At 34.8% G+C, this 27,948-nt stretch overlaps 4 protein-coding genes across 4 annotated transcripts; 3 read left to right on the plus strand and 1 right to left on the minus strand.

Moving 5' to 3' along the window:
• Positions 1-1,597: 1,597 nt before the first annotated feature.
• On the plus strand, positions 1,598-7,408 carry LOC100259436 (beta-glucuronosyltransferase GlcAT14A). The gene is made up of 4 exons (XM_002284060.4): positions 1,598-2,411; positions 6,014-6,089; positions 6,185-6,300; positions 6,420-7,408. Exons 1-4 carry the CDS (start codon positions 1,913-1,915, stop codon positions 6,932-6,934), a joined length of 1,206 nt encoding a protein of 401 aa, XP_002284096.1. The 5' UTR covers positions 1,598-1,912; the 3' UTR covers positions 6,935-7,408.
• Positions 7,409-8,454: 1,046 nt separating this feature from the next.
• LOC100245565 (pentatricopeptide repeat-containing protein At1g71060, mitochondrial) lies at positions 8,455-10,530 on the plus strand. Its single transcript, XM_002280407.4, has one exon. It carries the CDS (start codon positions 8,669-8,671, stop codon positions 10,262-10,264), a length of 1,596 nt encoding a protein of 531 aa, XP_002280443.1. The 5' UTR covers positions 8,455-8,668; the 3' UTR covers positions 10,265-10,530.
• A 160-nt stretch (positions 10,531-10,690) lies between these two features.
• Positions 10,691-12,216, minus strand: LOC100267882 (putative fasciclin-like arabinogalactan protein 20). The gene has a single exon (XM_002280416.4). The coding sequence runs from the start codon at positions 12,076-12,078 to the stop codon at positions 11,059-11,061; it is 1,020 nt and encodes a 339-aa protein (XP_002280452.1). The 5' UTR covers positions 12,079-12,216; the 3' UTR covers positions 10,691-11,058.
• A 13,416-nt stretch (positions 12,217-25,632) lies between these two features.
• LOC100254317 (heavy metal-associated isoprenylated plant protein 21) lies at positions 25,633-27,701 on the plus strand. Its single transcript, XM_002284087.4, has 3 exons — positions 25,633-25,937; positions 26,088-26,163; positions 27,173-27,701. Exons 1-3 carry the CDS (start codon positions 25,863-25,865, stop codon positions 27,463-27,465), a joined length of 444 nt encoding a protein of 147 aa, XP_002284123.1. The 5' UTR covers positions 25,633-25,862; the 3' UTR covers positions 27,466-27,701.
• Positions 27,702-27,948: the final 247 nt, after the last annotated feature.

Below are 27,948 nucleotides of genomic sequence, written 5' to 3' on the forward strand. Positions count from 1 at the left end.
ACTAATGTTTTTTTACTAGCTTTCTCCGAGTGAGACACTTATACATGAAACAAGATGTGTTCAATTGATTTTGTTGAGATTCTTAACAAGACAATAACTTTTCTAAAACTTGAATTTGATGTTTAGTGATATTTTATTTTAAGTAATATTTTATGCGTCTTTTTAATATTTTAAATATTCATAATTAACGTTAAGAATAATAATTTTTAGACTTAAAGTGAGATGTTTATTACATGGTAATGAATATGGGTCGTTAGATAACACTTTACCTGCATATATAAACAGACCAAAATGTCCAAGGATATTAAATAATTTTTTATAAAATATTTTATTTTATTTTTAATTTTATTTAAACTTAAATTTCACTCATTTGGAATAAATATACTAATCTTTCTTAACTTGGAACTTTAACTAATTTTTTTATTATTTTAAATTAAAAGGACAACAAGAAAATTTAACTAAACAGTATATAAGAATTTATTATTTTTTATTTTGGAAATTTGAGAGTGCATATCCGCCCTTGTCAAGCAGTCCAACGTCACCGTTGAAATTAAATACGGTCAGTGGTAAGCGGAATATTTATCAAGGATATTTCCGCAACCTTCATAATTATTTAGAATATTCTCAATTAAATTCCGAAGACATTATCAGAGATTTGAATATTCTAAAATAAATTGCAAAGACTTTATCAGAGATTTGAATGTAGACCGACGAAGAATTAAAAAAAAAAAATAAATTCTTTATTAATTCTCCCCAAACTATATTATTTTAATGTTTGTTTGAACAACAATACCAGAAATAATACCACGAGTAGAATCCGAAGTGGACAAAATGATTTTGTTTTCCCCCTCAATTTTAGTCAAATTAGTTATGCCATGGAGGCAGAAAAACATGGGCAAATGCGAGAAAGAGGAGACAAAAATTAAGTTAAAAATAGGAATTAAAAACAAAAATGTTTTATTTTAATAAGATAAATGACAAAAATAGAAAAAAGAGCCGTAGGGATACATCATGCATTAATGAGTTATCCGCAAGGCGCATCACATCAAGACACCTCATAGGAATCGCGTTTAAAATATTCACGTCTCTTTCCACTCCCATATTTGCTATTTCCACATGATCGTCCACTGCAACTAGCAAATTCAAAACCACTAGGAGATGAGTAGATGGGATGCCAACTACCATCCCTGGAGCGTACACGCCACTGCGTAATAATACAATTTTATATTTTTTCTCGACGGTCGACGCTACGCTTGACACTCAGAAAAAGATGTATTTATTATTTTTTTAGATTTACCTTAAAATGGTAATTTTTAAAAATTATTTTAAAATTTTAATGTAAGAATATAAGGTCAAATTTATATATATATATTTTTTATAAAAGTTAATTATTGGCTAGACAACATCATATTTGGAATGTCATGAAATTGATTTTGGGAAATAGGAAAGAGCGTTTTTTTTTTATATAGTATAAAAGGGGAAAAGGGAAATCTTAGACCAAGATAGGATGAGAGGGAGCGTGAGTTGGCGGACCAAGAAGAGAGCGTGGACCTAACAGTATTAAACTGGTTACATTTATATACACGTAAATGCACAACTTTCACATTTCAAAGAATGAAATAAGTAGAAAGAGAGAATCCATTTGAGCAGGTGAACTCCTCATCGACATTACAAATCTACTCTGCAAACCCAAACCCTAACCGCTGGACTTGATCTCTCTTTAAACACAGACAAAATCCTAATAGTAAGCCCTAGTGTCCACGCTCTGAAATCTTTGTATCAATTCTTGAATCAACGATCCCTTTGGACATTCTGTTACAAATCCGTGTGAACCTTTCCAACAGAACCCTAACCCTAAGCTTAATCTGATTTTGAGGGTAGGTTATACATATGCTCCACCACCATCATCGCCATGTTAGCAGAGAAGAAATGGCTCTTCACACTCTTCTCCGCCGCCTTCGTCTCTCTCCTCCTCTTTCTCTCGTCGATCTCCGGCTTTAACGCTTCTTACGCCTTATCCTTCCACAAGCCCTTCTCTTCGACGGTCCACCACGGGCTCCATTACCCGCCGGCATTCGCCTACTACATTTCCGGCGGCCGCGGCCACAAGGACCGGATCCTCAGACTCTTGCTTGCGGTTTACCACCCCAGGAATCGGTACCTGTTGCATCTCGGGGCTGATGCCTCGGACGAAGAGAGAAGACTTTTGGCCTCTGCGGTTAAATCGGTGCCGGCGATACGAGCATTTGGGAATGTGGATGTGGTGGGGAAGCCGGATCGATTGACGTACATGGGGTCTAGCAATATTGCTGCGACATTGCGTGCCGCCTCGATACTCTTGAGAGTTGACAGTGGATGGAATTGGTTTATCACTTTGAGTTCAATGGATTATCCTCTCATCACACAAGATGGTATGTTCTTCTCGTGATTTGTTTGTTTGATTACTATATCATTTTTGTGGGAATTTGAATTCCTCTTGCTATTTTCTATTTGGAGAATGTGTGTTTTGATGCCGTGGAAATGGTGTTTCAGGAGGATTAATTTAGATTTATTTCTTTGTTCCATAGCTACCGACAAGATTGTGATGGGTTAAAATTATCCCATTTTGGAGTAATGTGCGTCAGTTTTGTATATAATGTGATAAGGTGTTCGAGGAGTAGCTTAAATTCAGAACTTGATTTTGATTTTACTGTCATACGGAAGGCTAATAAAATGATGGCAAGTTTTGAGTTTGAAAATTTTTTATGATGCATAATCTTGCCCTGAGAGAACGGGATAGCTAATGAGTGATATATGACTTGACAAGTATATCATATGGTGGTTATCTTTTTTTTAGGGGCTAATTTTGGAGGTCTAGCTGAATCATTTATGTTTAATATGGGGCATTTTATTAGAAAAGTTGAATTGAACTCAAAGTTCTGAATTTAAGATAATTAAATTCAAAATATGAATGAGTTTAGCACAACTAAATTCAAATCCTGAATGCTTTTGACCCTAATCTCTTTGTTAAAATTGGTGTTTTAAAAGGTGCACTCAAAGAGTCTCTAGGAACAAGGTGACTTGATGTGTTTACCATGGCACCTCGCCTGGAGTCAGTTGTTGTGCCTTCAATAAGGTGCCTCTTTAGGTACTCAGGTAGACCCCTGGAGCCAAGAAAAGCACATGTTTGTATGTTTATTTATTTATTTTCAACCTAGGCCAGAGTGACGGCTTTTTCATCTTCAGTTTTTGAAAAAACAGAACAAACTGTGTGTCTTCAGTAGGGCACCACTTTAGGTGCTCAGGCAAGCCATTGGAGCTAAGTCAAGGCACCCACTTTTGTTTCTTTATTTTAAACCCAGGCCAAAATGACATAGTTTTGAGCCTCAGATTTTAAAACCAGAGCCAGCCAGTGATGTTGTTTTGCCTCTTGCAGCCTTTCCTCTGTTTTTCTTTAAACCTGAGGCAGAACGATGCCATTTTATGAACCCTGTCCTCCCCTACCAAGCTCTATTATAAGAAGAAGAAATGTGGAAGAGTGATGCCATCTTGTGAACCCTTTTAAGCCCTAGCTTGCCCAAACTCAACCAGCTGAAGATAAAGACATTCTTGGGCAGAAGATGCTGTTTCATGAACCTTTCTAACCCATACCCCGCCTCAACCCACCCTATCCAGCCCTGTAGCCAGTCCAAACCCAGTGGCCCATTGTCTTATGTTAGGGCTCATGTCTGCTAGCTAGGGTTCGGGAAGAAAAAGCCCCCAAACGAATGAGCTATTCTCTTATGCTAGGGCCATAGAAGAAGAAATAGCACATAGTTGGCTGGCGTCTATAGCCCTAGCCCATCAAACCCAACCACACTCCAAGGAATGCCCAGAAATTTTCTATTTCCCCCCACCCAACCACATTACTTTGACTTTATTCTATATCCAGAAACACACTTTATTTGTTTGGACTTTTTATGAAGTAAAGTATGCTCACACTCTTCTATATATACTTTTTATGGATTTTGCCCATCAAGGTGCCTAGTTGATTAGGGTGAATGCCAGGATGTGCAGTAGAGGCGCATGGTCTTAGGTTTGATTCTTGCTGCTAGTTGAATACCTTGGATTACCCAATGTAGGTTGTGGTGGATGCAGTCAGCACCTCGAGGTTTGAGAACCCATGGAGAGTTCAAAGGGCTCGACCATGGAAGGTTTATATATACATGCATGTATGCATGCATGCATGGATGTATGTATTTGAATGAAAATTGTTTTTGATTATTTTTTTTTTTTGGTATTGCATTGTTTTCTTCAATCTGAAAGTGTTTAGTATACTGATTTTATTTTTATTTTTACTTGCATTTGAGTATTTTGACAATGTGTTTAAATTAATGTATTAATAATGGTAGTAATTAGTCATTTTGGGCTAAACTATAGTGCATAATTATTGACAATTTATGAATTTTATTTTTATGTACACACAATAGTAAAATATATGAGTATATGAAAAATATTTGCATATCCAAATTTACCATGTTTCATAAAACTGCACATGCTTTAGGGTGTGCCTGCCTGCTCAGGTGTACTGCATACGTCTTAGTTTGTGCCTTGTACCTTTCCAAACTATGATTAAGATGATGAAACATAAGTCTGACTGGCTATATTTCATATAATTTCCTGAATTATGCATAATTTCATGAGGATGATCTAATGTTGCACAGTTGCACTTACTGTTCAGCTCTGGGTATGAGACCTTTCCAAAGCTAAGGTGGTGGTTGGTTTTTTCTGTACTTCAATCTAAATAGAACTTAATTTAACTCTAAATACAATTTAATAGTATTAAGTATTAAGGTGTTTGTTTTTTTTTATTATTTTATTTCTTCTAAGTATTAAGTATTAAAAGGGTAAAGGTTGTGTTGAGATTGTGTTTTTAGTTGTTTTAAAAAGTTATTTTTACCATTCGGCAAAAAGCCAAATATTTTAGCATTTTCTAATCAGTAATTTTTTTTTTAAAATTAGTAATAAGTATAAAAAAATAAGTTAAAAATAAACGATCTAAAGTCTAAAAGCAAATGACATTCAACATTAAGTTAATAAAACAAACACCACCTAAGTGTTGTGTGATTATGGTCGTTTCTGTGGATTAGATAAGTGGATCTTAATGTAGTTCTCATATGCTAATTGTGGAGGAATAGATGTAGCCATAAATCCTCAGTATAAAAATCAGAGCACATATAACTGAACTGCAAAAGCAGAAGAGATAAAGAGAGGAAAAAGGCCTAGAGAGAGTTTCCCAGCCCTCGGTTTTCTCTCATAATATAAATGCTATGTTTCATATCAATATCTTGTACAGAAATAATAATTAATAATTAACTGTTCAAAAATACAAAGGAATAATGGAAGTAGTACTGTTTTCTGTTAGGGGCAATTTCCTTCCTTTCAACTGAAAAACCAATTTGACAAGAGAGAACAAAATGTTTGCTTATTGTAGTAGTGATTGTGAAAATGTGACCAATTCACCCTGCACATGATTTGCTTAGATCCTTATGCTAGTGAAGATGACAGATTCTCAACTGGCCTTCAAAACCTTATTGTCACAAAGAGACTTAGTTACATATTCTATTCAAGAATGACATAGTCTGTTCACCTCAAGATCACTTCCTTGAGATAGACTGGATTCCAAGGCTTATGGTGCTGGTGTCCTATTCTTCTCCCACCTAACTCCTTCCCTTTCACCCCTCTCCCCTCCTTCCTCTCTCAAATTTGGTTCTTCCTCTTCAGGGAGGTTTACCGATGCGACATCAGCAACCTCAGATGCTGGTGACCAGAAACTTTGTGGCTGCAGTTGTATACTTAGCTTGGTTTCTATTTTCTAACATGTCTTCAAATTTTTAGCTTTTATTTTTTTTCGGTGATGAGATTCCCATGCTGTTCTAGGTCATTTCCATTCATGTTTTGTCAGTAAATTTCCATAATATCTCTAGATCAGTCATTCTTTATAGTTCGTGCTGTCTAACTAATGGTTGGTTATGTTTTATTCTTTTTCTTTCAGACTTGTCCCATGTATTCTCCTCTGTTAGGAGAGATCTCAATTTCATCGATCATACCAGTGACCTTGGATGGAAAGAGTAGGCAAACCCTGGTCACTAATTCCTGTGATAGCTCTGTGGTACATAATGCCAATCACTTTTGAATCACATTGAATTGCATAATGTTGTTGCAGGTCTCAGCGTGTCCATCCTATAGTAGTTGACCCAGGCATTTACTTGGCAAGAAGGTCTCAAATTTTCCATGCTACAGAGAAGCGGCCCACCCCTGATGGTTTTAAATTTTTCACAGGCAAAGTTCTCCTCTATGTTTTGTGTTTTTGCCACTCAAATTACTCTTGTGAGGCATGCTTTAAAATAATAGGTTGACCCTTGCTATTTATTCGACCATAATCCTTTCTCATTTTACAGGTTCTCCATGGGTCATTCTGAACAGATCCTTTCTGGAATTCTGCATTCTTGGTTGGGATAATCTCCCCCGAACACTCCTAATGTATTTTACGAATGTAATTTTGTCTGATGAAGGTTATTTCCATTCTGTCATTTGCAATTCACCGGAGTTTAGGAATACGACTGTGAACAATGATTTGAGATACGTGATCTGGGACAGTCCTCCCAAAATGGAACCTCACTTTCTCAATGTATCTGATTATGATCAGACAGTTCAAAGTGGAGCTGCTTTTGCCCGACAATTCCAAAAAGATGACCCAGTGCTAAATATGATTGATGAGAAGATCCTCAAGCGAGGGCGTAACAGAGTTGTTCCAGGGGCATGGTGCACGGGCAGGAAGAGTTGGTGGATGGATCCTTGTTCCAATTGGGGAGATGCCAATGTCTTGAGGCCTGGGCTTCAGGCAAAGAAGTTAGAGGAGTCAGTGACTAACCTTCTTGAGGGCTCGAATTCTCAGTCGAATCAGTGCAAATGAATATTGATCAAACTTAAGGAAGGTATTCTGAAGCGCGGTGCAATTCTTGTGCATCTGAAGTATATTGACCTGTTTGAAAGACCATCGGTGAGACAAATTCTTTGGTTGCTACTGTCTATATGTTGTGGGGGTTCCTCTGGTCATGGGCTTTGACGGTGAACATGTTCAGGATAGAAGTTGATGGATGGAAGAATTAAATTCATTTGAGGTTTTTGGGCTGTATTGTGGCTTGGTGTTGATACTAACGCAGGGCCTGTCAGTCATTAAATCAATAAGAGGAATGCCTCCCTCTATGCTCTGCCATATTTTCAAGGCCGATGTATCTTCAACCAGTCATTCCATTTGTCAACTGTTTACAATTTGAGGCAGTTTCATTCTTTGAACCCGAAGTGTATCGTTTTTCCGATGAATCTCTATCTGCATACGCAAAATGCGCCTTTGATGATATATACCGGAATCAGAAAATTTCTAGAATTTTCTTTTCCAGTAAATACATATATCTAAATCAGAAAGTATCTACTACGGCCTCTGTTTTTGTGTCATATACAGATGCGCGTGTGGGCGTGACCACTGCACAGATGCCCAGGGATTCTCGTGGGAAGTGCCCAAGCAGGGGAATCCATTGCAGGGCCGGCCGACTGTGCAGTTGATTCATTGACCTTTTTTGTGGGCCGATTTAAGGTCCGAGTACCCAAACACAGTTTGTCGTTATCAATAACGAATGGTTTAAATGAACGCCGGGAGATTTTACTAAGATAATTTGATAATTAAGATGAATAGATAAATAGATAAAAAAACAATTAAATATATTCTATTTAATACTTATAAAAACGTAGATAAATCTACTTGTGTAAAATTATAACATTACATAATATTTATCTTCTTTTTATTTTAATATTTTGATTATATTTCCAAATTATTAATTTCTCCATTATAATTTTCATAATTCCATATTTTTGCTCCATTTTTCATACTTTAATTGCATTTTTTATATCTTGATCACAGTCTATGTGCTTTACTCATATTGTTCTTACTTGAGTTGCAATTTTTATACATGAATACATGAGTTATATTCATTCTACCATTGTCACTTTTTTATATTTTGATAACATTTTGTATACTTTTATGATATATATATACCAATAATATTCTTTATACCTTAGTTATATATATATATATATTTAAAATTAATCATATTCACAATTTTTTTAAGTCACATTCTTTGTTCATATTTTAATCACATTTTTTTTATCTTTACTCACATGTATATCTTAATCACATACTTTTACCAATGTATAAAATAATTCAAATCTTAACTACTGAAAATTTTAACTTCTAATAAAATTAAGATATAAATTACCTTATACAACGATTCACCATTTGAATTCTATCCATAAAAAAATTTCAACCACATAAGTATTGTATTAAATTATAATTTTTTGATTCATATCATAGCAGTTTTCTTCTTTTAGAAAAAAAATTATATAAAAGATATAAAAAAATAATCCAGATAGTTTTATTCCGCTTAATATTTCTAGGTTTTTTTTTTCTTAATTCAAATCGAGCCATCTTATTTCAAATTATTGGGTGTTTTGGGAGAATCGAGTCAATAAAATCTTGTATCAACATATTAGGTTGTTGTAGAATCAAGCGATCAGCAAAAGCAGAAAACAACTACAGCTACAAAAATAAGGCAAAAGGGAATCCCGGATTTTCCCCTCTTTCTCAACTGAAATGGGTCTCACTCGATTCCTCAAATTTTCTCCGAAAATTTTGAAAACCTCCAACCCCTTCACCATTAGCTTCCATCTTCTTCTTGCTGACGCTGATTTTGTTCGATTGGAATCTATCAAACATGAAAATGAAAATTCATGCGGGTTTTCCCCATTTAGTTTTTGCAGATCAATACATGGCGGTTCAATACGAAACCAGGCGTGCACTGAGACCACTGATGCCACAAACCATCATATAGCCCAAGATACTGGAAAATTGTGTAAACTACTTTGCACTCACTCTAATTCTAGTATTGAATCATTGCTCAATGGCGCTTCGGTCGACGTATCTCCCACGCTGGTCCTGGAGGTCCTGAAGAAGCTCAGCAATTCCGGTGTCATCGCTCTTTCCTTCTTTAGGTGGGCTGAGAAGCAAAAGGGGTTTAAATACAGTACGGAGAACTACAATGCTCTAATTGAAGCCCTGGGCAAGATCAAACAGTTCAAGATGATCTGGAATTTGGTGAATGATATGAGGTCTAAGGGTTTGTTGACCCAAGAGACTTTTGCTTTGATTTCACGGAGGTACGCAAGAGCAAGGAAGGTTAAAGAAGCGGTAGAGACATTTGAGAAAATGGAAAAGTTTGGATTGCAGCCGGTACTCTCAGATTTTAATAGATTACTTGATGCCCTTTGTAAGTCGAGACATGTCGAGAGAGCACAAGAGGTGTTTGATAAAATGAAGGATAGAAAGTTCAGGCCTGATATCAAGTCCTACACGATTTTGTTGGAAGGGTGGGGTCAAGAACAAAATTTGTTGAGATTGGACGAGGTTTATCGAGAGATGAAGGATGAGGGGTTTGAGCCCGATGCTGTGACTTATGGGATACTTATCAACGCCCATTGTAAGGCTAGAAGATACGATGCAGCCGTTGAGTTGTTTCATAAAATGGAAGCAAACAAGTGCATGCCTACTCCTCATATTTATTGTACTCTCATCAATGGGTTGGGCTCCGAGAGGAGATTGACCGAAGCTCTCCAGTTTTTTGAACGATCTAAGGCTAGTGGATTTACTCCAGAGGCACCCACATATAACGCTGTGGTGGGATCTTACTGTCAATCAATGAGGATGGATGATGCCTATCGTATAGTTGATGAGATGAGAAAATGTGGAGTTGGTCCGCAGACTCGAACCTATGATATAATTCTTCATCACTTGATAAAGGCTAGAAGAACAAAGGAAGCTTACCGGGTTTTTCAGGGAATGAGCAGCGAGCCAGGCTGTGAGCCAAGTGTGAGTACATACGAGATTGTAGTGAGGATGTTTTGCAATGAAGAGAGAGTGGATATGGCGTTAAGGGTATGGGATGAAATGAAAGCCAAGGGAGTTCTTCCTGGAATGCACATGTTCTCAACGTTAATTAACAGCTTGTGCTATGAGAATAAGTTAGACGAGGCCTGCAAATACTTTCACGAAATGTTGGACATGGGTATCAGGCCTCCAGCAGCAATGTTCAGCAATTTGAAACAAACTCTACTTGATGAGGGAAAGCAGGATATGGTTCTAATTTTGGCTCAGAAGCTTGACAAAATCAGGACAACTCAAGTGATTGGTTGACACCAAAGGGGAGAGAGATAGACTGTTGTAACTGGGCAACCCAACTACACAGATCATCTGACCCGATCAAGACCCTTATGGCTGATCAGTTGGTGCCCAATAAAAACTGCTGATGGGGGTTGGAATGGTATACAAGGGTGTAGTATGTTTCGTTACGAGATCATCTTGCCTCTATTGTTGGTTTCCTCAAATGTAGTCTCATAACATCTTCAACTATCATGTATCTGATTGCACCTTCTGAGTAATGAAGCACTTTTGGTGATGCACACTTGCTGCTTAGATGATGATTTGCTTGTAATGCTTCTATATGTAGGGTTACTCCAGTCCTTTTCATAAGTCCTCTCCATAGCACTTAGAACTAACTGAGACTGTTCATTTATAGGAGCAGCAGCAGAGAAAGGAAAACTGAAATTATTTAGGACGTGATTGGAAAGGAAAAGGCCAGATTTATGCAAAGTGATCACAGGGAAAAGCTTACTAATCATAACTTCTTGACTATCATTTCTTCATTTCATACTTTGAAATCCAGTAAATGAAATAGAATTCACTTTTTGAAAGCAAAGGTTTCAAATTGGACCGAGCTTTCTTCAATCGTTTCAGATATACGAAATCAAACACGGCTCTCTAGCTGAAAATCTGAGTGTAAGAACCAACAGAGTAGTGGCCGTTCTATCTTCAAGTTCCTACTGAGTGGTAGAATAAGAAGAGTTTTGGTAGGCTACACAATCCCACCAGAAAGGGGAATCTTGAAAGAAACTACACGTATATCACCTGCCGTATTCATGATTAAGACCTTAAAATTCACTGTTGCCTAATGCAGTCTGTTCATTAGTTTTGCTTCCCCCAGTTTCAGACGAAGAGTCTGCAGCTTGTTCTGGTCCCACCAGCAAGGTAAGAACTTCCCCAAGACCGTGAACAACAAGCCAATCACTGTGATACATGTCCGGAAAAGCAACTGAAACTTCGTTCAGCTTCAATGTATCACCAGATCTCGTAATGTTAATGGTAAAGCCCTCCAAAGATGTCGGCAACATTGACCCATCATCAAAATTAACCAGATCAGACCATGAAACCTTGCATGGAAGAACATGCCGAAGAAAGATTGACGATGAAATGTCGCTAAAATTACCAACACGATCCATCATAACTTCATCAGCTGGGGCGAGAACTGTCATCTTTGTGCCATCTCTAAACCCTAGCAATTGCAAATCAAGAAACGAAGCCATCACAAAGTATCCTCTGGACCTTAACACTCCGCTTGCTTCATCAAAAGAATCACCACCTGAAGAAGCAATTGCATCATCTGTGCATCCCGTATTAGGGCTAGGGCTTCGAGTCAGGCCTAAAGCCGGGAAATTCAGATCGAAGAACTTATCCACCCCAAAAATGATCAAAGAACCATCATCGAACAAAGGCGACGAGGTGATATTAACATTGTTTAACGAAATTTGAGAATCGGAAGCGGCGCTGGTGACTATCAACGAGTGGTTGGCGAACATCGTCGGAATCTTGGCTCCGACGGGAAGCGAACGGAGGCTTTCAAAAGATAAAGCTAGGGGCGAGGAATGGAATTGGAGTAGGGAGAGCGGAGGCTGACCAGATTCGATAAATGCGGCGTCGGAAGCAGCGAACAAGGTGGCCGACGGCGATTTGGGAAGTAGGGTCTGAGAGACGAGTTCGAGGGTGAGGGACATGGAGACGTAGCCCGAATCAGAGAGGATTTCTGCAGCGTCGAGGATTGTTTGGGATGGGAGAGAAGAGGAGAGGGAGAAGAGACAGAAAATGATGAGAGAAGTGAGAAGAGAGTACGCCATTAATGGTAGGTCCGGAAGATTTTTAGGGTTTAGGTTGCAGATTTTCTATATGAACGAAGGAGAAAGGATTCTGGTGGGAAAGAAAAATGAAACGTGGCGGCGTGGGATTTGTTGATCAACAAGGGGAATCAAAAGTTCGTTAAGAAGTAGTTGTTAAACTCTTCCAGAGAAATGACGGAAGTACCCCTTCAGGATTTGAGTTTTACGTTGTTATTGGGCCTACCGTGGATGATGGGCCTTTGTGGGGTCGTCACTCTACTTGGCTGGGTTCTGTTGTGTCGATATGAACATTTTACTCGAATCAATAAACCATATAACAATTCTTTCACAATAACATAAGTAGGATGGAGAGATTGGACCACGTGGATTATTCAAATTCACACGAAAAACATAAACATTATGTCTTATCTAATAAAATTACAAAAATATTTATGACGGTTGTGAATTTAAATCGTAAAATTGGATTTTTATTTTTCCTCTCACTTTTCTTTTTCTAGGCCTAAAAGAAGCTTAAGGCAATTACAAGAATTTTTTAAAAGAAAGATGAGAATGGGAGACTTGCCCAAACATTGATACTGTGAAGGTTTCGATGTTGGTCGGGACGATGCTACCACCCAATGATGGGGAATGATCCAACCATAATTCTCTTACCAACGGTATGATCATTCTTTGGAATATACCCCTGTAATTGAAACTCTCCTTCCTTTCGGATATGGATTTTTGTAAGTTGTGGTGACTATATGGCCTTGGTTGATGTTTCTCTCTTTAAAACTATTTGCCCCAAGCCCATTACTATCTTCATCACTTTGGCATATTTAGTATTGCCATAATACTAATAAAGGAAATTTTATTTAATTTTTAAATTACCATATTGTATTATTATTTCTTGTTTTTTTTTAATATTTAAATGAATATTTTATTCGTAAATCTGAAAAATTATAATGTATATGCATATTACAATAATAATATAATTATGTAGTATTTTAACACATTAAATACTGAATAAGGGTGAAATTAATCATAATGACTCAAAACTAAAACAAATCATAAAATCAAATCAAAACTAAAACAAATCATCAAATCAAATAAAATATTTCTTAATATGATGTGGGTATCATCTATAAGGTGGGCCGAAATATTTATTCCATGTGTCTTGGGCATAGTTGTCATACCATGCGTCACCTTCTCTTTGCTCATAATCACCATATTCCACTGTCCTTCCTCGTTGTTCAAATGAGAAGTCAACTTCCTCTTGTGTAGGTTCATCAGAAGTGTCAATATCCTCTTGTGTAGGTTCATCAGAAGAGTCAATATCCTCTTGTGGAGGATCAGTAGAAGCTTCAACAGAAGCCTCAGTATCTTTTTTCATGTAAAAGAAAGCGATAAAGACAGAAAATTAAAACGATGATATGCCATATGAGAAAGACTTATATATACATATATAATTAGAAGGGACAAAAAAAACCCGAGAGAGAAAGAAAAAGTAAACCTTTGGGCTTAGAAGAAAAGCAACCCATCTTTTCTAAGTTCAATTTTTTTTTTTTTTAAATGTCTTCATGGAATCTCTTTTTATAGCTGATTAAGTCCTTTAATTAGCATGATAATGGAAAGAGAGGAATTTGGGAAGAGAATCCCTTTTTAATATTTTCAAAATAAAATAGATTCTCTTAAAAGTTTTTCCCTTTTAAAAAAAATTTAATAATATATATATGCCTTGGACAAGGAGTAGGGCTTTGGAGCTTCTTATGAAACTCTTTCTTGTACCTCGACCTTGTTCCATTTTTTTTATCTTGTACCCCATGTAGGCTTGTTTCGCATAGGCTACACAAGTTTTGGTTTTGTACCTTGAACACCAACCCCATCTTGACAATGAAAAAGAAAATTACAAACAACTACAAAAATTATAACTTCTATGAATAGATGTTTTCAATTAGTTAGATTTTTAAAATTGTGTAAACTTTTATAACAAACGTCTACATGCATTGGTTAAAGTTATTTTCTTATAAAAATTTGACGTTAATATGATTTATTCAAACATTTTTATGTTATCTATGATTCTTAGAAAATATTAAGGAAAGAAAATATGAAGGAATAATAAAAGGAAAAGAAAAAATATAGAAATATATATATATATATATATATATATATATATATATATATATATATATATATATATATATATATATATATATATATATATATAAAGTTTTAGGACAATCGTGTTTTAGACCTAGTTGGACCTAAAAATTAAGTTTTGATTCATATAAATTGCATAATTGATGGAAAGAATATAAAATATGAAAAGATCAATATATCTTTCAAAACTATTTTCTACCACAATGTTCGATAAATTTTTTGATCTTAAATTTTTTTTAATAATTATTCTAAAAATTGATTATTTTTAGAAAACTAATTTTTCTAAAAATATATCATTTTAAAAAAAATTTTGACATAATTTTAGTTATTTTTTATATCCACAATTTTAAAAAGTATATACTTTCCAAAATGATTGATTTTTAAATAATAAAAATAATAATTTATTTTTATTTTTTTGAAAAATTGTGTATTTTTTTTCAAATCACTAAATTATATTGAATTTAATTGAGGTTTATAAAAGGAATCTTGGCTCCGACGGGAAGCGAAAGGAGGCTTTCGAAAGATAAACTAGGGCCGAGGAATGGAATTGGAGTAGGGAGAGCGGAGGCTGACCAGATTCGATAAATGCGGCGTCGGAAGCAGCGAACAAGGTGGCCGACGGCGATTTGGGAAGTAGGGTCTGAGAGACGAGTTCGAGGGTGAGGGACATGGAGACGTAGCCCGAATCAGAGAGGATTTCTGCAGCGTCGAGGATTGTTTGGGATGGGAGAGAAGAGGAGAGGGATAAGAGACAGAAAATGATGAGAGAAGTGAGAAGAGAGTACGCCATTAATGGTAGGTCCGGAAGATTTTTAGGGTTTAGGTTGCAGATTTTCTATATGAACGAAGGAGAAAGGATTCTGGCGGGAAAGAAAAATGAAACGTGGCGGCATGGGATTTGTTGATCAACAAGGGGAATCAAAAGTTCGTTAAGAAGTAGTTGTTAAACTCTTCCAGAGAAATGACGGAAGTACCCCTTCAGGATTTGAGTTTTACGTTGTTATTGGGCCTACTGTGGATGATGGGCTTTGTGGGTCGTCACTTTACTTGGCTGGGTTCTGTTGTGTCGATATGAACATTTTACTCGAATCAATAAACCATATAACAATTCTTTCACAATAACATAAGTAGGATGGAGAGATTGGACCACGTGGATTATTCAAATTCACACGAAAAACATAAACATTATGTCTTATCTAATAAAATTGCAAAAATATTTAAGATGGTTATGAATTTAAATTTTTATATGTACACACCAATTTCTCTTTTTAAAAAAATCATATACCGTAAAATCGGATTTTTATTTGTCCTCTTACTTTTCCTTTTCTAGGCCTAAAAAAAGCTTAACCTCAAACTGTCCAAATAGAGATAAACGAAAATTAATTAAGTGATATTTGTTTTTTTACTTATAATTTAGAAAAAATTACATATTTTGGTTTTTTTCATTTAGTAAAAAGTTTATAATAAATTATGAAAAATAGAAAAACAAAAGACCTAAATTCTGAAAACAAATTATTTTAAGTAAAAACTAAAAAAACAAGTACCATCTTAATCTTCTTCATGAAGATATGAATACCTTAAAAGAGAAAGAAAAAAAAAAAAAAAAAAAAAAGAATCGTACACTATTAAATGTACCCTATAGAAGGATCTTGTAAATTGTACAAAAGAATGAAAGGGTATGTGAAATTGGCACCATTCTCTAGGGACTCATTGTGAATCCACAGGAAAAGGGGGGGATTGGATGGGTGTGTTGTGAGAGAGCCTACGTGTGAGTGTTATGTTTTCAGGAAGAAAGAGCAAAAGTGTCAATCCCATGTTGCAAAGGGCTAAACACTTTTAGTAGGCATATATACTCACTTCCTTGGGCTTATGAGCATGTGAAAAGGTGAAGGGAAGTCTCACACACCCAAGAAGCCCAAACCCATTCTAATGGAAATTCAAGTGATTTAGGTTGGAACGTGTCTACATCCATACATGTGAGTTGTGAATTAATTTCTTTAGCCTGTTTGAGTTTTTGGATTTTAAAATTCTGGTTAAATGAATTTGAATTAAAATTAAATTGTTCTAATTAATTTGACTGTTCAAGCTTAGAGTCCTCTAAGCCTATAAATTGAGAACCCTTTTTGTCTTTCTCTTCACTACTACTAGCCTATAGTGCTCTCTCATCTTTCTTATTCTGACACTACAATTAGTCCTCCTCGTTAGCCTTTGCATCTACAACAATCAATCTTGTGTTCATTCTTATCATTGAACCATTGTTGTAACATCGGAACATTACTGCATCCAATTTGTAGTTTGTTCTTCTTTTCTTTTGAAAGAATTCTTTTACGTTCAAGTTGTACTATTCATAACTAAATGTATGTACCAAAAGCAAGATTTTTGGCTATTGAATCCTGCAGATAGATTGTTGGTTTCCTTTTGTACCAAGTTTGACATCTAAGGAGGGTAGATTTACTTCTAAGGATAGTATTGCCACGTCTCAACTAAATCCGATAAGTGTCCTAATTTGATTTTCTTTTCCTATTTGTTTATTGTCAATTCTAACATTTGTCCCATTTTGTGAGATCTATTTTGTAACAAGATGATTGTAAAAGTCTAAAAGAACTAGTGAAGAACCTCTTAAAGCAAAGGCAATTACAATAATTTTTTAAAAGAAAGATGATGATGGGAGACTCGCCCAAGCAGATATTCGAGGTAGAACCATCGAGCCTTGAGACACACCATTACAATGAGCATGGAAATCCTCTATAAAATACGAGGACCAGAAACCTCTTGCAACCTCTTAACAATGTTTTTTGTTTGTTATTCCACAAGGAGTTCAAATGAGTCATCATGATAGCCAAACCCCATTAATGAGCTGCATTGATACTGTGAAGGTTTCGATGTTGGCCGGGACGACGCTACCACCCATTGATAGAGGAATGATCCAACCATAATTCTCTTACCAATGGTATGATCATTCTTTGGAATGTACCCCTATAATAAAAATTCTCCTTCCTTTCGGATGTGGTGACCATATATGGCCTTGGTTGATGTTTCTCTCCTTAAAACTATTTGCCCGAGCCCATTACTATCTTCATCACTTTGGCCCATTTAGTATTACCATAATACGAATAAAGGAAATTTTATTTAATTTTTAAATTACCATATTGTATAATTATTTCTTTTTTTAAATATTTAAATGAAATATTTTATTCGTAAATATGAAAAATTATAATGTATTGTATATTACAATAATAATATAATTATGTAGTATTTTAACACATTAAATACTGAATAAGGGTGTAATTAATCATAATCACTCATAACTAAAACAAATCATCAAATCAAATCAAAACTAAAACAAATCATCAAATTAAATAAAATATTTCTTAATGTGATGTGGGTATCATCTATAAGGTGGGCCGAAATATTTATTCCATGTGTCTTGGCCATAGTTGTCATACCATGCGGCACCTTCTCTTCGTTCATAATCACCATATTCCATTGCCCTTCCTGGTTGTTCATATGAGAAGCCAACTTCCTCTTGTGCAGGTTCATCAGAAGAGCCAATCTCCTCTTGTGAAGGATTAGTAGAAGCTTTAACAAAAGAAAACGATAAAGACAGAAAATTAAAACATGATACGTCATATGAGAAAAACAGAAGCTTTTACATATACATATATAATTAGAAGGGAAAAAAAAACCAAGAGAGAGAAAAAGTAAACCTTTGGACTTAGAAGAAAAGCAACCCATCTTTTCTAAGTTCAATTTTTTTTTTTTTTTAAATGTCTTCATGGAATCTCTTTTTATAGTTGATTAAGTCCTTTAATTAGCACGATAATGGAAGGAGTGGATTTTGGGAAGAGAATCCCCTTTTAATATTTTCAAAATAAAATAGATTCTCTTAAAGTTTTTAGAATATTAAGGAAAGAAAATATGAAGGAATAATAAAAGAAAAAGAAGAAAAAAGAAATAAATAATATATATATATATATATATAAAGTTTTAGGACAATTGTGTTTTAGACCTAGTTGGACCCAAAAATTAAGTTTTGGTCCATATAGATTGCATAATTGATAGAAAAAATATAAAATATGAAGAGACCAATATATCATTTAAAACTATTTTCTACCACAATGTTTGACAAACTTTTTGATCTTAAATATTTTTTTAATAATTATTCTGGAAATTTATTATTTTTAGAAAACTAATTTTTTAAAAAATATATGCTAAAAATATGTCATTTAAAAAAAATAAATTTGACATATTTTTAGTTATTTTTTATATACACAATTTTAAAAATATATACTTTCCAAGATTATTGATTTTTAAATAATAATAATTTTTTTTTTTTTTTTTTTGGAAAATGGTGTATTTTTTTTTTCCAAATCACTAAATTATATTGAATTTAATTGAGGTTTTCAAAAGGAATAAAATTTAAATTAATGTATTTTTGCTTTTTTTTTTTCATAGTCAGCAAAGATTATTTCCAAAAAAATAAAAAATTTAAATTATTCTTCTCAATTTTCACACTTCCTCTGGATCTTTGGCTTAAATGATGAAATTATATGGACCAAAACTTAATTTTTTTATCCAACTAGGTTCAAAACATAATTGTCCCTAAAATTTTTCTTGTTTAGTTGCTAATGAAAAGGTAAATGGAAAGAAAGTTAATTACTTAAGGAATACTCTTTCTTTGGTTTGGTTCTTATAAAAAAATTGAAGGAAAATGTATGAACATGAAAAATAACCTAGAATATCAATATTTTGTAACTAACACAATGGAAATATTTTTAAAATAATTTCTGCTTTAATTTACAATTGAAATGAGTTTTAGAAAATCAAGTAAAGCAAACATTTATTTCACTCACTCATATTTACTAAATAAAATTCAAATTCAAATAAAGTTTATCATATTCATTATCTATTTGTGAAGTCGAAATGTTTTTGAAAATCATGTCCTAATTGATATTAATAAGATTATTAATCATGATTCAAAAATGTCACATATTCTAAATTATACATTATCATATAATTTTATTTTCTATTAAAAAGATACTAAATTAGTATGAGTCAAATAAAATTCTAACATTCAATCATTCATAAGTTTTGATATTAAAAATTTAGACATAGCCACCAATCTCCATCATAAGTTAGGCAAAAACAAAAAAGGTATGATCAAATTTCACGGATAACCAAAGCTTTAGTAGATCAATTTGGCAAGTACTAAAAACTCAAGTTGCACTCACATTATCAATAAGAGTTTAATATGCTTTTATATGGGATATATTACTCGTGTCTTTAATTTTAACAATCTCTTTCAATAATTGCTCTTTTATATAATTTTAAAGATTACTTTTATCAAATCTTAATCTTCACTTACAATGTTAATGCATTTTGTTTTCCACTTTTTCATATTTTTTTATTTAACTTTGATGCAATAGTGGATATGTTTGCTAGATGAAAAAGATACTTCGATTGTTGCTTCCTTCTCAAGAAAAACAAATAATTGAACTTTAATCTTATGCTCAGGTGATTCTAAAGAAATTGTATCATTAATGTAAAATTTTTGTCACAAGCCTCATCAAAGTTGTCTTCTTTTCACATATGCAATAAGACTTTTTGTTACTTAATTTTATTCAAGGAGAATTGACAACTTAGAATACTTTCTAATAGATTTGTATCTATGTTGAGATGCTCTGAATGTGCTAAGATGCATAAAAAACAAATATTAATAAAACCTAAGTTTAATTATCAAAATGTCTATTATAAATCTATGACACTACAAAATATAATGATTTGTTATAAGTCATCTATAAGGTAGTAAACAAAGCTATCATAGAAGCATTGGTTCACATTTTTAGTAAGTTAACTTCTCAAATCGCACCTTTCTCCCAATCTTTGGCCAGGTTCTCCCACTCAACTTGTAAGTTATAGTACTCACATAGCACTCCATCTTTCTTCCGAGTACCATTATTGATTAGACTAGCCAATGCTTGAGCTTCAACTACTTCACTTTTGACTATCATTGGCTTATTCCAAGCTTCTCTAAATGTTGCTCAAGGGACTTGATCTTCCTTGAGGCTCAAGCAGCATATGATTGAATGGTGTCTATGACCTAGAGCTTGCCACATAAGCATTCCCTATGGCAATTTAGGTCACACACCAGATAAACTTGTGGATAAATGATATTGAATGTTTAAGTATGCCCTTCAAGTTTTTTTTTAGCAAAATCATATTAATCATGTATTTTACTAAATCAATGGCGAGCAAGTGCCTAAACTTCTCAAAAAGGCTTTTTCCACCCACTTGATGTGCTTCTCGCACATTTTTTTTACTTACTAGAAAAGTGTACTCAATTAATTTTAAGTAAAGATGCTCAACACTATTCTAACCAATTATGGACACTTTTAAGCACCCCTAATTGGAGAATTTAATATATGATTAAGTATGTAGTCTCTCTAAGGCTCGTTTTCTGAACACTCCTAAAACCCTTGACACAATTATATTACCTTTTAGCCACCTTTTGCTCATGTCTCTTAATTTGATCATGAATTGCAAAAAATAGTTTTGAGTAAACAAAAGAAATTTTTGCTACCCTTCCAACTTGATATTATAGACAAAAATGATTTTAAGTATAATTAGATCTAACAGGTATAAACGATTGAGCAATCTGCACTCCATTAACATTCATATAACATCGAGGTGAATGAATGTTGGAAGAGTGTATGAATAGGGAAAAAACTATCAAGTCAAGAAATAAGGTGGGAGCCTTAAACCATCATTAAACTACTCTAGGTTGAAATACATTTCACTAACCAATGATTCAAATGTAGACTATATATATCATTTAGGTTTGCAAGAAACAAAATGTCTATGTTGCTTGGGATCAAGTACGTCAACTTGAAATTAGATACCACCACTTCCTTCCTAACATCCTTTGCACATGTTGGCTACTTGAGGTCTCTTGCCCTTGTAAGCTAGATGCAACTTGAGGACTATTTTGCTTGAATCTATTCGATATTAGGAAAGCTAGGAAATTAATGATGGTATTTTTTATTTTTTATTTGTTTGAAAGTTGATGTATTGATGATATTGATTTTTTTTTTTTCATTGTAGAATTTTCTATAAAAATATAATTTAAAATCAATTAAAGTTTCATTTTACGTTACCTTTTAATTCTTTAAACAACTCAAATAAAGGTGTAAAAATAATTACATATTTATGACATGAAAGTTGAGACTTCACTTGCATTATTTAGAAGAGATATCTCGTTGTCCTACCTGTGGTTTTATATATATATATATATATAAAATAAACAATTTTTATTTATTTTAGTAATTCAATTTTATTTATAAAATTTTAAGTCAGATTTAAAATTCAATTAAAGTCAACAATTTTAATTTAGCAACCATCTTATATCTTCAACATGAAAAAAATACAACATAATCCTAAATATTAAATTTGCAATTACTATTCAATATTTTTGTTTACATCATAGTAAAAAATAGAATATGATACACAATTTGACTACAATTGGATACTCAAAACAATTTAAATTACACTCGATGTTACATTTAATTATTCAAATTCAATAGTACCCATAATCATTATAATAGATATATATATATAATGATACATTCTAATGAGGTATGACATGTGCGAAGGAGCTTTTAAGCCTTAAAGGACTGAGGGTCTGGCAATAGTGGGTCCATGTGGTTACTAATCTATCCCCTACTTTTAATTAAACCTAATTTTGAAGAAAACCAAGTTTAATTAGAAGGGTTTAGGGCACAATTGTATCTTTAAGCGGGTCCAAGTGGGTCAGACTTTTGCACCGATAAGGTATTACAACCAAGTCTAACCCAACCAGGAATGGCAATGGGGCGAGTTTGGGATGGGTCGCCCCCATCCCAACCCCGTCCCGTTTATTAAAAATAATTCTTATTTCTATCCCGTTTAAAAAATTAAATAGGACTCTCACACCTGCCTAGCCCTACCTTGCTTAGTTTTTTTTTTTTAATTTTTTTAAATTACTTTTAAAATTTTTAATTACATTAAAATAAATATATTTTATAAATAATAAAATTATTATATTTTTTATAACTTATTTTATTAATTTTTTTTATTATTATCTATATATTAAAAATAGTAAAATAAAATTTTAAATTAAATTAATTTTATATATAAACGAGATGTGATGGAGCAATACTCGAATTCGCCCCGGATTTAAAAAAAAAATATCATACCCATCTCAAATCTATTTATTTAATTTAAATCTTGTCCCATTAGAGAGGGGGAACAAAGATAGTCATGGTACATTAGCACTCTGACACGTACAAGATGATGAGGCATATGTAATAAGCTGTCAGCCACCTCACCACAATATGGAATCGTGTAGCCAGTCAGGACAAAACTCCTGCCTCTTTATTTATTTCTCTTTCTTTCTTATTTTGCCGAAACCCTAACTCGACGAGTAGAGAGGAATTCTCAAGGCTCCCTCTAGCTTCATTTTGTAGCAAGGCATGAGCTTTGACGATAGAGCCACTCAAAAGCATTAGTCCGATCAACGCTCTATGAAAGGACTTGCCCATTCAAAGTTGATAAAAAAAAAGATATTTTAATTAGGTAGCAACATGATTTTTTCTACTATGATAGGTATATTTATACTTCTTTCTTCTAAAGTCATTTTCTAGAGCCTCCAGAATTGCAATTATTCATTTATTTGTGAGTCTCTTTCTCTAATGTCCGATATTTTTGGGATGTGTGAGTACAGTGTATGGCACGCCGAGTGGTTGAAGGGATGTGCCATATCTTAAGAAACTTAATTTCCAATGCTTCAAGGATGAAATTGGGTCGCAGGGTGTACCACTTGCACGCCGCATTAACACTAAAGAAAACGATTGAATTGATCTGTTCATTCACAGAATTACCATCAACTTGGGGCAAATTCAGTAAAAATTTGGCCATGAATTGTACTTATCATTACGGTATGAAGTTGCATTTAATCGGTTCAACATCGTGTGGGGCACGGCCCCCAAAATGTCAGCCTCTGCATGTAAAATTCCGAGGAGAAAAATGGCTCTCTGCGACAAGCCCAATCAAGGCATTGAATTTTGCAGAAACTCCAGTTAAATGATTAAAAACTTTACTTGTAAATTCGTACATAGCGACAGGACTTGGTGCCTTGAACAAGGACGTTTACCAAATCTCCAACTAACCCTGTCCAGTTGGCCTTCATAAAGTATTCAAAATTCATTGAAATGGAACTTACAAGTTACAAAATCTGGGGTTGTAAATTGAAAAATATTTTGATAAACCCTTTGACAAGCAAAAGCCAGTCAAATATGGACCTCATCTTAATCAATTCAGCCAAAATATCTGCAATGGTGCACGCGTCGCGCAGTGAATGGGCGGATTTGGGAGATGATTGGTGAGGGACGGTCATATCATGTTGATGATTAACGTACACGTATCTTTTCAAGCATTTATATATGTGAATATATTTCATAGAGTTCAAATTTTAAAACTCAGTGCAATTACCCAATTTCCACGTGAAATGGGTGCAGTCATAATTCACTGCCCACTGGCTTACATCTTCTAACTGGGTATTGCAATTTTTAGTTTTCAGAGAGAATGTATGGGAAGAAGTGGAAGACACAGGTGACAGTTCCCACCCTGAACCTGTGTGCATCATACTAGCAGTAATGCTGAAACAGTCAAGCCAATAATGATGGGAAACCATGAAACGGAGCCAGGATTTAAATGAAGTTGGGCCTATACGTGAATATTTGTTTCATATGTAGACAAAATCCCTTGCAAAATCCAAGAGGCTCTGCGGTTTTGGGGGCTAAAATGGCTCTAAATTGATAGGTAAAACGGCATTTATCCCAAGAAGAATGTCTCTATCTGGGTATCAAGAGCTTTTGTCCGCATATGTCTCTCGGGAGGGCCTGAGAGCCTATGACAATGTGGCCTTAAAAACCTCTACCATATTGATATTGTACTACCATTTGAAAATTTGAAATAAACGTTTCAGCTTTTGGGCAAGAGAATCTTCCAATTGGTTGGCGGATTATCATTTTATGAATTATTTATGTTCCCTGGGTGTGGAGAGTCTCGCAAGTGGGCTACAGGTTGTGGTGGCTATATGCTCCAGTAAAGTTTGAATACGGTGCTTTAGAGTGGCCATGCTTGGATGACCTGAGCCTTGGGTTTAAGTCGTTTTCACTTTTCACATAGGGTTTAATGGTATGTAGGCTCATAGAGCTATAATTGTAGCAGAATGCCAGAAACCACTGATTGAATTCTACCTTCCCTGCAAGATATGTATAAGGGTATTGCGGAGGTCTCATGTACCCTAAAGTGACTGCTTCCTTTTATGGATTGACCTCAAAGTTTAACACAAAAAAAAAAACAAACAAACAAACAACAACAACAGCGGAATTTCAGGGGTTGCATCAATGAAAGCCAGCAGTGGGATAAGAAGGAAGACCAATGTGTGATAGATGGAAAGGTTGCCATCTTCTGGAGAATTTTTCACCTAAAACTCTTCAATAATAGACCCCATCTCATTCAATGCATCCTCTTGCCTTTAGGTTAGACTAACAAAAAAGAAAAATAAAAATAAAAATCAAGGTCATGTGTGTACTGAAATGGGGCCTGTACTTTCCTTAATGGACTCGAGAGGCCTTGCTCCTATCCAATATTGCCATAATAATCACCTGATCACAATTCTAAAGCACAGGAGAGGAGTTTAAAGAGGGCTTGGGCTACCTTTTCTCACTTGCAATAATGCAAGGCAGATGGGCTCCAGATCATTTAATATATGACAAATGATCCCATTCAACTCTTAATACACAAAAAACCTAACTATCCCCATCAGTACAGCAAATTCAGGAAACTCATCACATATATATCACCACAAAAGAATAAAGAAAATTTCTCAAATAAAAGAACCCCAAAAAAATTCCAACCATATAAATGCACAGACCGACCCTTCATTCCAACAGCCCATCAATCAAAGCTCCCGGATTTAACTCCGGCAAGTCATCATTGTCTGGTTTTTCTTTATAGTAGGCAAATTCTATAATTGAATTTAACTGACATTGATTTTGAAATATTTAACAATTGAGATTACTATTTTGATGTTATGGAGCATGGAATGATTTTTGAGCCGTGCTATATTCATTGAAGATCCAGCTTTATTCAAAAGAAGTGAGAATTTAATCAAGATTTCATTAAAGAAAAAATATTTGTTTTTCATGATTTAGGAGTCCTGAGATCTACTTGTCCCTTCAATCTATTTTAATTTAGATGAAGCTACACCAAAGCAAAATTCAAGTAAAAGACAAAAGTAAGTAAAAAAGTCTAGTTGTCAGGCATAAAATCAATTTGGGTGAAAAATAGCTTTGATTTGAGGGAAAAAGCCATTACTTGTGTCCCAATGCTTAGTGCTTATTTATTTTAATTTTTGGGCACATACAACTTGACCTTACTGTTCTCTCCCAGCCCCTCATCCTTGCGCCTTCTCCTCTATATATATATATATATATAGACCCAGCGCTCTTGGTATTTATCTCCATCCTCTCTCTCTCTCTCTTTCCCTGTCTCTCTCTCACTCGCACACAAAACTCTCTTTCTTAGAACTCTTTGTGTGAAGGAAAATGGGTGCACTGGACTATTTTTCAAACTTATGTACTGTTACCAGCACAAGGAAGAGCAAACGTAAACCAATGCAGGTATTCATTTTCTTCTGTGTTTTTACTCATTTTGCCCTGTCAAATGTGAACTACAAAGAAAATGGATTACTTCGACGTCCTCTCTCTTGATTGGCATGCTAGTTTGTTTTCGTTTGTTAACTGGGTTTGGTTTTGTTTTTGTCCTTCCAGACAGTTGATATCAAGGTGAAAATGGACTGTGATGGTTGTGAAAGGAGAGTAAAGAATGCTGTTTCCTCCATGAAAGGTTCAAATACTAAGCTTTGCTTCTCTCTCACACCTTTTTCTTTTCTCCATTAAGCTGTTTGTGTTGTGAATGAGTAGTCAAGAACATTATCTAACGGAGAGGGATGATGGTAGGGGAACGATAAGCAAGGCACAAGTCTTAACAGTCTTGGCAAAAGAAAATTCCGAGACATGTTGATCTTACTTGGCTGTCTGGCCTCCCGTGAATTCTTTTTCCCGAGAAAATGTTTCCCTAATATTAAAAACAAAAAAAGAAACAAAAGAAAAATGAAGCTAGCCTATGACCCATCAAAGCCTGGTAATAATGAGATTTCATGGAAAAAGTTTATGCTGAATCACTGTAGCTTTCCATGAAAAGGGTTTGCATCTCTTTCTTTTTTTACTTCTTATTTTATTCTTGTTGGAGTTCTTTCCTGGATCAGGCAGCAAAAGGATGTATGGTTTTCAACAATAAAACAAAGGAAAGTCAAAAGGGAATTGCAGTTGCTGAGCTTCTTCTTGTAAACTGGAAGAAACAGAAATCTTGCTGATCATCTTTTCGGTTTCCTTGAAAATTTTAGAATTTTCTAAGGGGACTGTTGTTTCCAGCCGTCGTTTATTTACTTCCATTTGAAATTTGTGATTGTATTGTGTGACGGTAGGCACTATCCAATCACTATCCAATCAAATCAAAGCAAGCTTCAGTAGAAGCAGCAAAAGAATAGCTGGACATAGCATTTCCCACCTCCCCCGTCACCCACCGCTCATTAATTTCACCATTAGCATATGTGGAGCACTATTGCAGCCTTTGTTTCTTTCAGAAAACATCATTGGTACCCATTTTAGGTTCAAGTCTATCATCATAATAAATGCCATTCAAACTGCCCACAAACCAAACGCACCCCTAATATGATGAATCTAGTATATGACAAGTTGCACCAACAACCATTATGAATGGATTCCTTACCAATCCACATTTTGTTCGTTGTTATTAAATCCATCTTTTTTGGTTTTTGGCTTTTTAATTGTAGGTGTGAAAACAGTGGATATAAACCGAAAGCAAAGCCGGGTAACAGTCAGTGGTTTTGTTGATCCAAACAAGGTGTTAAAGAGGGTGAAAAGCACGGGAAAGAGAGCTGAGTTTTGGCCCTATGTCCCTTACAATCTAGTGTATTACCCTTACATTAAAGAGGCCTATGACAAGAAGGCACCGTCTGGCTACGTGAAGAATGTGGTTCAAGCACTCCCCAGCCCAAGTGCCACTGACGAGAGGCTCACCACCCTCTTTAGTGACGACAACCCCAACGCATGCTCCATCATGTAAGCACGGCCACGGAAGAAGAGTTGAGACGGACCCCCACATGTTTGGTTTTCCGGGAAATGAATCGAGGCTAAGATAAGTTAGTAACTATGTACTTTGAGTTAGGTGTCTGAGCTTGTACGGAGGGAGTAATGTTTAATTGTGCTGTTGTGGTAGATTTCCTTTTGCCATGACCTATTAAATCAAGTCGAGCAGCTTTAGCTGCTTTATACCATAATGGACATTTCTTGTACGCAGCACATACGGTGACTTTATTGGAAACACTACTTTCCAGGGAAAGGATCGTGACTGCCCTTTCTCCTGTCATGTGTATCGATCCATCTCAGTGTGTCACATGAGAATCGCCAATATGGAATAAGGACTACCCAAAAGTAAGGAAGAAGATGTATGTCATCTGAAAATCATTCAATTGAAACCCACCCAAAAAATGAATAGGCAAATGCATAAACCTTCCTGCCCATATTCAAATGTTCCAAAAAGCATACT

This window comes from Vitis vinifera, chromosome 1, assembly GCF_030704535.1.
Source record: "Vitis vinifera cultivar Pinot Noir 40024 chromosome 1, ASM3070453v1".
In the NCBI taxonomy this organism is placed as follows: domain Eukaryota; kingdom Viridiplantae; phylum Streptophyta; class Magnoliopsida; order Vitales; family Vitaceae; genus Vitis; species Vitis vinifera.

What these genes read in the sequence shown, in the direction of transcription:
- LOC100259436 (XM_002284060.4), top strand. Translation starts at nt 1,913, where the DNA reads ATGTTAGCAGAGAAGAAATGGCTCTTCACACTCTTCTCCGCCGCCTTC. An exon ending in TCCTCTCATCACACAAGATG is followed by an intron (nt 2,412 to 6,013) that starts GTATGTTCTTCT and finishes TTTTTCTTTCAG; the next exon opens with ACTTGTCCCATGTATTCTCC. An exon ending in TGGTTTTAAATTTTTCACAG is followed by an intron (nt 6,301 to 6,419) that starts GCAAAGTTCTCC and finishes CTCATTTTACAG; the next exon opens with GTTCTCCATGGGTCATTCTG.
- LOC100245565 (XM_002280407.4), top strand. Translation starts at nt 8,669, where the DNA reads ATGGGTCTCACTCGATTCCTCAAATTTTCTCCGAAAATTTTGAAAACC.
- LOC100267882 (XM_002280416.4), bottom strand. Translation starts at nt 12,078, where the DNA reads ATGGCGTACTCTCTTCTCACTTCTCTCATCATTTTCTGTCTCTTCTCC.
- LOC100254317 (XM_002284087.4), top strand. Translation starts at nt 25,863, where the DNA reads ATGGGTGCACTGGACTATTTTTCAAACTTATGTACTGTTACCAGCACA. An exon ending in GCAAACGTAAACCAATGCAG is followed by an intron (nt 25,938 to 26,087) that starts GTATTCATTTTC and finishes TTGTCCTTCCAG; the next exon opens with ACAGTTGATATCAAGGTGAA. An exon ending in TGCTGTTTCCTCCATGAAAG is followed by an intron (nt 26,164 to 27,172) that starts GTTCAAATACTA and finishes TTTTAATTGTAG; the next exon opens with GTGTGAAAACAGTGGATATA.